At 43.9% G+C, this 13,312-nt stretch overlaps 1 protein-coding gene across 1 annotated transcript in view; it reads left to right on the top strand.

The window, feature by feature from the left end:
* Window positions 1-284: 284 nt before the first annotated feature.
* Window positions 285-13,312, top strand: part of f2 (coagulation factor II (thrombin)) — a 51,529-nt gene continuing 38,501 nt past the window's right edge. Inside the window, exons 1-2 of the mRNA XM_041196661.1 lie at window positions 285-360; window positions 8,773-8,933. Coding sequence (XP_041052595.1) covers window positions 285-360; window positions 8,773-8,933 — 237 coding nt within the window. The remainder of the gene's footprint in view (window positions 361-8,772; window positions 8,934-13,312) is intronic.

The following is a 13,312-nucleotide window of genomic DNA, read 5'->3' as shown; positions in this document are numbered from 1 at the left end:
CTACATTACAATAGTGACAACACTTTGTCTCATTGGCCTAAAGTGCTTGGGTCATGAAAGGCACTATATGAATGCAAGCTCTGTCTTCCTATTCTCCTCACCCACTCGATGATAAACAGAAGTTTATATTCCATGTTCTGGTCTGGAGCAGAAAGAGAAGCTTCTTTGCTTGCGCAATATGACCTCTGCTGCAACCTACCCTCTGCTGATCTCAGTGTACCATTAACCAGAATATTCTCCCAGCCCGTCTATTAGCTGCAGTCTTCCATCAGCAGTTAGCAATCATGGGGCTAATCAGAGGCTCTCTGGTTGTACAGTTTTTAATCCTTTTTGTTGTCCACTTTTGCCAGGCTGACGATGGTATGTATGATGATGTTTGTTAAAAACAGTTTTGCATTTATAAGAGATGTTAACTGGGCCTTCTGTTCTCTCAAGAGGGCTGGGGTCCAGATGGAAAGTTTATTTTAGTGTCCATAATTTAATAGGGGGTGAGGGAAGGAAGGGATGGGATTCAACAAGAACCTTTGACTGGGGGCTTAATATAAAAGGGAGGAGATTATACTTCAGTTGTATAAAGTCTTGACCCCATCTGGAGTTATGTTCAGTTTTGTGCATTACAGAAATGATGTGTTGCCTTTCGATAGGGTTTAAAGATTTTTTTCTCTTTTGTTAAACTGGGGCTGTAGTTTAAGCTGATACTGGGGAAATATAAGTATAATATTAAAGTTATAGCATAGCCAGTTAAACTCCATAACATAACTGGAGATAATCATTGAGTAATATTTCTATACTTGAAACCTAATTAGTTAAATAAAACAAAATAAAGGTGGCAGGGAAGGTGACATGTTACAGCTGTAGCACGTGGGACTGGTGGACACCAGTGTGGTCCACAGCAATCACATCTGCAGTCCGTCTGTAGCTTGAGGAACTTTGGCTCAGAGTTGATGAATTTAAGTCCAGGCTAGCGATGGATGCTTCGGAGGGGGAAAGTTACCCAGGCACTTTTGGCGGAACATTGTGCCTCCCCCCATGGCGAGTTTAATGCCCCTCTGCCATCAAATCAGACAGGAGGGTGATGGGTGGGGACCCAACCACCTTCTTGCCTCCAACTTATTAAGTCCATGGCTAAAAGGCCTGTGGATGGCCTTCCTATCCCACTGTCGTATTAACCGAGTAGATGGTGGGGGAGCTTGAAATGCAGGGGGCCAACAAGCAAACCCTGGCATGTTTGCTTGCAGATTCCCCGGGGAGGTCTCTCATACAAGGGCACTCAGTGCCTGATTGAGGGACCCAGCATCAGGAAAAGAAGGACCACTAAAAGTCACACTTCCCCAAGATCCCCTTTTGCCATAGGGAAAATAAGATCAGAGAGTTGAATGCATTGCTCAAAGGTTGGTGTGGGAGAAATGGGTTTCAAGGGGCACTGGACCCAACACTTGGGAAAGAGGAATCTGAACTGTTGGAATGGCCTGCACCAGAATCAGATTAGGACCAGTGTCCTGGTGAACCATAACTAGGGCTTTAGAGATGATTTTAAACTAAATAGTGGAGGGAGGGGTTCACATGTGGGGAGCTTTAGAAAGCTGAAGAGAAAGCACAAATCAATAGTGCAAGGTAGTGATACAGGTAATGATAACTAGAGTGTAACAGGAAGGGACAGAGTGTACAAACATAAGAGTGAACCAACAAATAGGGTCAGAGTAGGGAAAATGGTAAAAAGACCGAATGAAAGGCTTTTTATCTGAATGCACGTGACATTCTTAACAAGATGGATGAACTGAAAGCACAAATAGAAATTAATGAGTATGATAGCCATTACAAAGAAATGGTTATAAAGTGACAGTGCCTTGGACCAGAATATTCAAGGGCATTTGATATTTTGGAAGGACAAGAAGAAAGGAAAATGAGATGGGACAGCTCTGTTAATAAAGGATGAGATCAGTACAGTAAATGATCTTGGCTCAGTGGATCAAGATATAGAATCAGTTTGGGCAGAGATGAGAAAAAGCAAAGGAAAGAATTCACTTATGGGAGTAATTTATAGGCCCCCTAGTAGCTGCACTGTAAATCAGAACATAAATCAAGAAATACTTGTATGTAAGGTACTGCAATAGATTGGATGAATCAAATTGGCAAAGATTGTCTGGAGAATGAGTTCATAGAATGTACTCAGGACAGTTTCTTAGAACACTATGTTCTGGAACCAACCAGGGAATAGATTAATTTAGACCTGGTAATGTGTAATGAGACATGATTAATTAATGATCTCATAGTAAGGGATTCTCTTTCACATTCAGTTTGAGGGTGAGAAATTTGGGTCTGAAACTAAAGTCTGATGTAGAGCTGGACATGCAACGTGGCATGGACTTTTTCTCCAGTGCATGCAACAACTTTGGATTTACAGCCAGCACAGGGAAAACTGAAGCAATGTACCAGCCCACTCCAAAAAAGCCCTATCTCGAGCCCAAGGTTTCAGTCCATGACCAGAACCTGTTAGCAGTGGATATGTTCATTTATCTTGGCAACACAGTATCTCAAGCTGTTGATGACAAAACATGCAAGAATTACCAAAGCGAGTGTGGCCTTCGGCAGACTTATAACATCAGTCTGGGCATGAAAGGCAGTAAGTCTGCCTCCCAAATGAAATTGTATAGAGAAACAATCCTATTCACTCAGCTCTACGCAGAGAAGACTTGGACTGTGCACTAGCACTACACCAAGAAGCTCAACCACTTTCACTTGAGCAGCCTTCGGAAGCTTCTGAAGATCAGATGGTAGGAAAAATACCAGATACTGAGGTGCTCACCTGAGCTGGTACGCCAAGCGTCCATACCATATTGAGATAGCCACAACAGAGTTGGGCTGTTTATGCGGGCAGAATGCCTGACACTTGCTTACCAGAGTAAATCTTCTTGGAGAGCTCAAGTCTGGGGTGTGTTGTCATGGCATTTAAAGGAAGAAGAATGCTCTGAAGACTTCACTTAGGTTATTTAATATTGACTTTGAGTACTGGCAGAAGTTCACCCAGGATCACTACACCTGGCACAACCAAATAAAAGAAACAGTATGACATCCTTCCAAAGCAAGTATATGTCAGAGGCAGAAAGAAAACGAAAGGAGGAAATCCCAAGCCAGAAACTCATCCAAAACACATCATCTCTGGGAGCTGATGCACTGGATTAGAACACTGCTCATACACCTTTAGGAACTGGTGCACTGGATTAGAACACTGTCCCATCATCTCTGGGAGCTGTTCTAATCCAGTGCAGCACTGTCCCATCACTCTAGGAACTGGTGCACTGGATTAGAGCACTGTCCCATCATCTCTGGGAGCTGTTCCCTCACCTCTAGGAACTGGTGCACTGGTTTAGAGCACTGTCCTATCATCTCTGGGAGCTGTTCTAATCCAGTGCACCACTGTCCCATCATTCTAGGAACTGGTACACTGGATTAGAGCACTGTGCCATCATCTCTAGGAGCTGGTGCACTGCATTTGAGCAGTAATTGATCTTGTAAAATTCCAATCTATTGGGAAGAAGCCCCTTTACTCTGCTGATTGTTGAGTCCCATTAGAAATGTGTTTAGGCCATTTAAACCAAATTGACAAAGGACAATACTACAGTTTGCAGTATATTAGTTCCCTCATTCAGCATCTCCAAGGAAACCAGCTGTGGGGAATGTAATAAACAGTTTTTTTTTTAAGGTGATTTTCTATGAAGCTCTATTGGAGCACAAAACTTTACATCAGCTGTTCCTTACCCAGCAGTGCTTGGCATTGATACTGGGTGCTAAAATGCAAGTTATGTGCCATATAGTCCTCAAACAGTTGCATGATTTCATCAGTGTTTAAAAGTTCTTGAAGTAAAAAATTTATTGCTATCCTTTTTATACAAATAAATATTTTGTATACTACAGCAAATTCTATTGGGATACTCTAATTTTTAAGTTCTGATTTCAAAATGGCAATCCTGGTTACATTAAAGTGTGATAAGGTCATTAAAAATATTTTTCAAATTGCTATAATCTAAAAAAAGGAACTATGGATTATCCAAGCATTAATTTTATCAATTGGGATTTAGAAAAATGAGTGATGACCTTATTGAAACAGATAAGATCCTAAGGAGACTTGACAAGGTGGATACCAGGGGACGCAATTTAAAAATTAAGAAGTCTCCCTTTTAAGATGGAGATGAGAATATTGTTCCCCTCAGATGAAACAAGATGACAAGGCAAAAGCAGGAGATTTAGAACAAGAACTTTGTGACCACGAGGAGGCCCATGAAATGTTCAAGGGTGACCAGTAAACAGTAAGCAACAAGACCAGAAATTGCTCTTAATTCTCTGCCCCAGAAAGCAGTGGAGTCTGAGACATTGAATTTATTTAAGACTAAATTGGATAGATTTTTGACAGGCAAGGTTATGAGGGGCAGACAAGAAAGTGGAGTTGAGACCACAATCAGATCAGTCATGATCTTATCAAATGGCAGAGCAAGCTCAAAGAAACAAAATGTATAAAATTCTGACATGGATGGACAGACTGGATGCAGGGATGATATTTCCTCTGGCTGGCTGGTCTAGAGCAAGGGGTCACAGCCTCAAGATATGGTGTAGGCCATTTAGGACTGAGATGAGGGGAAATTCCTTCACTCAAGAGGATGGTGAACCTGTAGAATTCTTTACCACAGAAGGCTGTGGAGGCCAAGTCACAAAATATTTAAGAAGGAAATAGATAGATAGATTTCTAGACACTAAAGGAGTCAATGAGTATGGGGAGAGAGCAGGAGTACGGCATTGAGATAGAGGATCAGCCATGATCATATTGAATAGTGGAGCAGGCTTGAAGGGCCAAATGGCCTACTCCTGCTCCTAGTTTCTAAGTTTCTAAAGGGCCAAAATGCCTACTCCTGCTCCTAAATCCTATATTCCTGCCTGGACATGGGAAGAGCAATTGAATGGAGAAGTGTTCTTCTTGGCCACCATCACTGAATTTACTCTTGGTCTCTGCTACAATGGCCTGGAGGACAATTGCAGTGTTTGTTCCTACCCTACTTCAGCCTTTTATAACCACAAATCAAACGTCACCTGTGAAGTGAAAAAAGAAATGACTTGAATTTATATAGTGCCTGACACAACTGCTAGATGTCCTGAAGTGTACAGCCAATGAAGTACTGTTGTAGTGTAGTCACTGCTGCAAGATAGGGGAAGTAAACAAATGTGATTTAAATAATTGCTCTTAAAATAAAACTCCTGCTTTTCAGTAGTCCAATCTAAATAATAGTGGCCAAAGTCACCCATTGGAAAACAATTAGGCATCGAATGAAGCTTTGTGGGTAGAGCTTAGGAATAAAAAAGGGGCAGCCACATTGTTAGGTGTTTATTATAGACCCCCCAGATAGTCAGTGGGAAATTGAGGAGCAAATATGTGTACAATTTGCAGAGGTGTGTAAAAACAATGATAATAGGGTAGTTATATTAAATGATTTCAACTTTCCCAACATTAATTGGGATGGATATAGTGTTAAGGGCTTGGATGGAGTGGATTTCTTGAAATGTGTACAGGAGAACTTTTTAGGTCAATATGTAGAGGGTCCAACAAGGGACGGCGCAGTGCTGGACCTAATTCTGGGGAATGAAGCAGGACAGGTGGCTGAGGTGGTGGTGGGCAAGTATGTTAGTGATAGCGACCATAACATGGTACAGTTTAAGCTTGTTATGGACAAAGAAATCGACAAGTTGCAAAAAAAAGTTTTGGATTGGAGGAGAGTGGATTTTAGTAAAATAAGGGAGGATCTGGCCAAGGTAGACTGGGAACAGCTACTTGTGGGAAAATCTACACAAGAGCAGTGGGGGGTATTTAAAAAGGAAATGGGGAGGGTACAGGCACAACATGTTCCCTCTAGGGTGATAGTTAGGAGTAACAAGCCCAGAGGACCATGGATGACCAGAGATATTCAGGATATGGTGAAAAGAAAAAGAGAGGTTTTTAGCAGGTACATGGGAAGCAAATCAGTGGAGGCATTAGTGCAGTACAGAAAGTGCAGGGTGGAGCTTAAGAAAGCATTTAGGAGAGCAAAGAGGGGATATGAGAAAGCTCTGGCTGGTAAAAGTAGGTAAAATTCCAAGAAATTTTATAAGTATATCAATGGGAAGAAGATAACCAGGGAAAGAGTAGGGGCCATTAGGGACCAAAGGGGCAATCTATGGTTGGAGCCAGAGGACATCGGTTGAGTGTTGAACAAATACTTCACATCCGTCTTCACCCAAGAATGAGGATGAAGGGATCGAACTCAGGGAGAGAGAGACTGCAAGGTTCCTGAGCAAATTGATATAGGGAGTGACAAGGTACTGGAGTTGTTGACAGGCTTAAAAGTGGACAAATTTCCAGGTCTGGATGATTTGTGTCCCAGGCTGCTGAGGGAGGCAAGGGAGGAGATCGCAGGGGTTTTGACCCAAATTGTTAATTCCTCTCTGGCCACGGGGAAGGTGCCAGAGGACTGGAGAACAGCTAATGTGGCTCTGCTATTTAAGAAGGGTTGTAGAGATAAGCCAGAGAACTACAGACCAATGAGTCTCACGTCAGTGGTAGGGAAACTATTGGAGAAAATTCTGAAGGAAAGAATCAATCTCCACTTGGAGAGGCAAGGTTTGATCAGGGATAGTCAGCACGGCTTTGTCAGCGGGAGGTCATGCCTAACAAATTTGATTGAATTGTTTGAGGAGGTGACCAGGTGTGTTGATGAGAGTAGTGTAGTTGATGTAGTTTAAATGGATTTCAGCAAAGCCTTTGACAAGGTCCCACATGGGAGATTTATAAAGAAGGCAAATTGATAAGGTGGATTCAAAATTGGCTTAGTTGTATGAGACAGAGGGTGATAACAGAAGGCTGCTTTAGTGACTGGAAGCCATTGTCCAGTGGCATACCACAGGGATCTGTGCTGGGTCCCCTATTATTCGTCATTTATATAAATGACATAGATGACTATGTGGGGGGTAGGATTAGTAAGTTTGCGGATGACACAGAGATTGGCCAGGTGGTTAACAGAGAGGTTGAGTATCTTGGGCTACAGGAAGATATAAAAGGGATGGTCAAATGGGCAGATAAGTGGCAAATGGAATTTAACCCTGAAAAGTGTGAGGTGATACACTTTGGAAGGGGTAATTTGACAAGGAAGTATTCAAAGAACAGCATGACACTAGGAAGTTCTGAGGAACAAAAGGACCTTGGCATGTGTGTCCATAGATCTCTGAAGGCGGAAGGGCATGTTAGTGGGATGGTGAAAAAGGCATATGGGACACTTGCCTTTATCAATCGAGGCACAGATTACAAGTTGTATAGAACTTCATTGAGGCCACAGCTGGAGCACTGTGTGCAGTTCTGGTCACCACATTATAAGAAGGATGTGATTGCACTGGACTGGGTGCAGAGGAGATTCACCAGGATGTTGCCTGGGATTAAATATTTAAGTTATGAAGAGAGGTTGGATTGACTTGGGTTGTTTTTGTTGGAGCGGAGAAGGCTGAGGGGGCAACCTGATCAAGGTGTACAAGGTTATGAGGGGCATGGGCAGGGTGGATAGGGAGCAGCTGGTTCCCTTAGTTGAAGGTCAGTCATGAGGGGACACAAGTTCAAGGTGAGGAGCAGGAGGTTTAGGGGGGATGTGGGGAAAAAGTTTTTTAACCAGAGGGTGGTGATGGTCTAGAATGCGCTGCCTGGGAGGGTGGTGGAGGTGGGTTGCCTCACATCCTTTAAAAAGTACCTGGATGAGCACTTGGCACATCATAACATTAAAGGCTATGGGCCAAGTTCTGGTAAATGGGATTAGGTAGGGAGGTCAGGTGTTTCTCATGTGTTAGTGCAGACTCAATGGGCCAAAGGGCCTCTTTTGCACTGTGTGATTCTGTGATTCTGTGAATGGGAGAAGTTTCCTCAGCACCATGCAGTGGGCTTGGAGAAGGGTAGGTAAAAAAATTAACGTGTTGGGCCGGCTTCCTGATGTTTTCCTGCCTCCGACTGCTTTTCCCAGGCGCTGTATCGGATGGCAACACACTTGTCAGCAGCAGGAAACCAATTAAGGGCATCATAGTATCACTTCCCAGGTCAGTGGCCATTTGCCAGAGACACATCTGATCCTCGTTGTGTCTCTGCTTATCTCCTCACAGGAGGCGAGAGCATAGCGAAAGGTCAGAGCCACCTGAAATGAATATACAGAGTTAACATTTCATGAACGTTTCTGTTCCATTCAGCACATCTGCAGCTAAATGCTTTCAAGTGGAAGCGCTTTCCTACATGGTAGTTTTGGGTGTTATGATTTGTCTGCCGGTTCCAGCATTAGTGTCTTGTGATACCACCTTCCTCTCTGTTCACCTGAGCCTCACCCACTTGTATTGGGGCTGCACTTCCCTTCAACTGCTCTGATTGGCCTTATTCCTGCATCCAGCATACCATCCCAAATTGGATGGTGCTTTCTGGGGGGGAGTCTTAAGTGCCCGTCTCCAGGATAATTGAGCCTGATGTCCCACCACTTGCTCTTCTATGTTCCCAATCCTGAATTCATCCCAACAACAGGCAAAATTCAGCCCTGTACGAATCATGAAGAAAGGCGAGGAGCACTCGATTTTCCGGAGCTCAGTGAGGGTCCAAACTGTGGGCAATCAGATTTGACTCTGAGACATGTGCGAGTCAAAGTCACATGTGAGCATATTGCTCCCTTTCACCTGCTTTGTGTTGTGCAACTTTCACATGTTTCTCAATGTATTACCTTCTTTCTTCAGTGTTCCTGGAGGCCCGGGATGCATTTTCTCTGTTGAAGCGAGATCGACGAGCCAACAGTTTCTTTGAAGAGGCAAGAGCAGGAGATTTAGAGCGAGAATGTATAGAGGAATATTGTGACCATGAGGAGGCCCGTGAAGTGTTCGAGAATGACCAGCAAACAGTAAGCAACAAGGCCAGAAATTACTCTTAATTAGAAAGTATATTTTCCATTGTGCTGTAATGAGGCTAATAGTGTCATGTTCAGATGGGTTTTTAACTGGCACTATTAATCAGACATTAATCAATTTGCCCAATGATTCTTGAAGCTGGGGATAGTGTAAATGCCATCTCAAGAAAAGCAATTGGCTTAGGGTGCATAAGGTAGAATGTTAATGAGGATTCATAACATCAACAATAGCAGTGTGGGAAAGAGCAACTGCACAATCTTTCCACAGGAGATCAAGAGACAGTTCTGCATTTACTCTTACAATCTTCATTTCCAATTATTTCGATTTAAATTTCTCTCAAGATGTTTTTTAACTTGTGCTCCATTTAACTGTCATCTGCTACAGACAGCCCATGTTTGCCATATTTCCCATTTCCAATACTTGATTTGACAAGTGAAAAACATGGTATAGTATATACACAGGGGAAGAGATGAGCCTTTCTACCCTTATGGTATACATTGCGAATAATATGGACTGCCCACCATCTGACCATTGTCAGAATTTTGGTATCATAACTTTTGCCTGGATACTGGACACTGACCTGCATGTTTCACTGCCTATTGTCACACACCAGCTGGATATTGAGGGAGTGGAATCCCTTTCAGTTCTGCTGTAGGATAAGAGTTCTCATGCAGTCTGTAGAGTGATGTTGAGTGCAGTCAATAGCATCCTGCACCATGAGGAAGCCTGTAATCCTCATGAAAGCATGTGCCTGTTTCTCTCCTGTCTGAGAGAATGAATTATATTTACTTCTATTTGGTCAGTCCCATTCCCATTAAATGTCGTTTTTTTTAATAATATGCTAATTCATTCTTTCTTTTTATGAACTGGGCTCCTTCCAGGCTGGAAATGGCGATACTAGCACCAGCTCATAGATTGCCATCCACTGTTGCATGAGATAAGTTGCTGAAGTTCTCTATTCAGCAAGAGGTAAACATAAGTCATTCTCTCAGGTGGTAGAGAAACAGGCGCATGCTTTCATGAGGATTGCAGGCTTCCTCATGGTGCAGGGTGCCATTGACTACGCTCAACATCACTCTACAGGCTGCATGAGAACTCTATCCCATAGCAGAACAGAAAGGGATTCTACTCATTCAATGCCCAGCTGGTGCATGACAATAGGCAGTGAATCATGCAGGTCAGTGTCCAGTATCCTGGCAAAAATCATGATGCCATCATTCTGTGCTATTCCTCTGTGCCAGCTGCAATTGAGCTGGCACAGCAAACCAAAAGGTGGCTATTGGATGCCAAAGGACTATCCACTGACAACGTGGCTGATGACTCCAGTGCCCAATCCACATACATATGGTTAGAATATAGACAATGAAAGCCATGGTGCCACATGAAACATGATAGAGCAGACCAGTGGTGTGCTGAAACAGTGGCCAGCAATTTACACTCCACCCCCACCCCCACCCCGCCCCTGGGATCGGGCTGCCAGGTGGGGTTGATGTAAAATCAGTGCCATGGTAGGGACGCTGCCTCCACTGGTATTTTACCTGCGACAGAGACCTGTCAGGCGGCCTGCCTGCCCTTGGGCCAATTGAGGCCCTTAAGTGGCCAACTAGTGGCCAGTTATGGGCTTCCTCCCACCACCCCTGGTATTTTACCATGCATGTGGTGAGGCCACCAAGTAAACTCTGGTAGACTTGCTGCAGGTTTGTGGGGTGGTCCCTCCTGTTTGGACACCCTGTTCACAATTGAGTCCCTGGTCACGATACTCCCCCTCCCTGCTTGTTTACCCCAATTGCTTTCTCAATGGCAGCCCCACCACTCTGGGGACTGCCAGGCTGACCCCAGTGAAAGCCTCAGCACTCAGCTTGTTACCTGGCAGCATACATGTGATTAGAATATACAAAATGAAAGCCATGCTACCAGTCCCCTGGGGGAACTGGCTGCAATCCCAGCACTGGCCACTGCTGGACCTGAAGAGCCATAGCCATCTGATTGGCCAGCAACTCTTGGAGGTGGGACTTCCTCCCAGATGGGGCGGAAGTCTCATTCTGAGCCAATTAATGGACAGCTATAAAATCAGCTCAGCGCTTCTAAGTCACATGAGATGGGCTCGCCCCTGGATTTTCAATTGGGGAGCAGGGCAGTGCCTCTGTGTAAAAATTCTGATCAACATTTCAGTTGCCTGGACCATTTGGAGTAGCCCCGCTGTATCACCATCATGAGGGGATAGCCTTGCTACCAATGAACAGCTGAGAGGAAAGAACATAAAGAGGAGGTGGTGGAGGGGGAACAGAGGAGGCAACTTGGACAGCCTGGGCTGTCCATGAGGAACTCATCTGACTGCAAACACCAGTAAACGCAACCCTACTTGCCTATTCAGCAACAGTCCCACACTTTACCCTTCCTCTGCACTTGACTCATCACACTGTCCACTTAGTCGCAATGCAAAAATAAAAGCTACCACAAAATAAACAATTGAAACAAAATTCATAAGTGAAACCATGCCATACTGCATGCAAAAATCACCCTTGTTCATTTCTTTACTGCCTGCCTTCTGTGTGCTTTTGCCTGGCCTAGTGCTCCAAAGCAGAGCTACCCAGTGGTTGCAGCATGGCTGGTTGAAGACTGATGTCTTTCAGCCTGTGGGCTGCACCATCTTGATATGGGCAGCAGAATAGGTTGGTGAGCTGCCAGCTGACAAGAAGGGCAGTGGGTGAATGGCAATAGTGGGAAGACAAATGTGGTCAATCTGAGAGAGGATAGCAGGTTTGTGTTCCATGGTACTCTCGCAGAGCAGTGACCTGTTGGAAGATAGATTCCTGGACTGTTGAGATAACCTGCAAGCCCCATTGTAATCCAGAGCCATGATGCCAGCAGTCCAAACTTGTACATTGGCAATGTGAACTTACGCGACAGCAATGTGAGCTTTCACTGCAGCACTCAAACTGGGTGGCTGCTGTCGGAGCTGAAATGGAAGGTGCAACGTTGACCATCAGACACTACAGCATGGTTGGGTATGTGCGTGAATGGAGTCGGCTACCAGCTCCATGTTTGAAAGGATAGGTTGCAAGCTCGGTGCAAAGCCCTGTGCCAAGTTGGAGCCCAGATCCTCCATGCACCTCAACATTGGCCTCAGTCTTTTTGAAAGGCTTCAAAATGCAACAACATTTTATTGTACAAACTCATCAGCATTCTTCCGTAGGCTGCCCAACGAAGCCCTCTGAGTCCACTGCAGCAGGACACATGTCACACCTCACCCTAGGGTAAACTGGCACCTGTGCAACCAGATACGTGAAGCCCATTTGTGCCCTGTGTCTGTCCACGTGCAGCTCCCTCCTTTAATCTCTCCTCTAAGATATACAAAGTGTCAGATCCTGAACTGATAGCTGCAAGTGTTATAAGTACATATCTCTAAGAACAATGTTTTTTTGAAATTGGAAGGACGTTGAATTATTTGGACACTTTCTTGGGAACTGGCCTGGATTTTTTTTAAGACTATAAGTTCACTTTGGACTCTAAGAAAACTGTCTTTTCCAAGAAGTCACATGACTTCAGCTAAATGACCAGCAAGACACCTGAGGAGATAAGAACTATTTGTTTACGTGAACCTTAATTGCTGGAGAGAAAAAAAAAACTACTGTTTTCAGGCTTTGAGACACTGGTGATTTTCTGGAAAGCACCTGACTGAGATAAGTTTTTATGTTTTGATATTGTTTTTTTGGACTCACGTTTTGGGAATGAACCTAAAAGGAGAACATAAAAACAAAAATCTGAGGACTCGAAACATCAACTGTGCTCTTCTCTGCCGATGCTGCCAGACCTGCTGAGTTTTTCTAGGTATTTCTGTTTCTGTTTTTGTCTAAAATGAGAAGGTTGCCCAACTCACCCTCTCCCTGCCTCAACTGAGATTGTGTAGTTATCAGTGTCTCATCAGATTCTCATCTCAGTATAATTCATCTGTGTTTGGAAACCTGAGAAGCTGAGAGGTGGGAGAAATCCCAAGAGCATTGATTCCACCCTGTCCTCCTCCACACCAAAGTTCCTTTGGAAAGAACTTCTAGACAATTACTGTGATCAGCAATCCATCTTCTCATGCAGGAACACCAGATCGATAGCATCAAAACCCTTTGAACTTTATCCTTTTTCATGAAGTTTTCCCATTGGCCAAATGTTGTTTTTCCCTTGAACATCAACCTCTGCAGAGACCTTATTTTTGTCGTGTGTGTGAGTGTGTGTGTGTGTGTCTGTGTGCGTGTGTTGGAATTTAAAGGGGTATATAGTTATACATCCAGATTACAAATTGTATGTTGACCAGTTTTTGCAAATTGTTTTTTAAAATGAAGCTTTGTTTCATAATAAATAAATTAATCTGAGTTTA

The sequence above is a fragment of the Carcharodon carcharias genome, chromosome 10 (genome assembly GCF_017639515.1).
Source record: "Carcharodon carcharias isolate sCarCar2 chromosome 10, sCarCar2.pri, whole genome shotgun sequence".
NCBI lineage: Eukaryota > Metazoa > Chordata > Chondrichthyes > Lamniformes > Lamnidae > Carcharodon > Carcharodon carcharias.
This window is presented reverse-complemented; position numbering and strand designations above follow the sequence as displayed.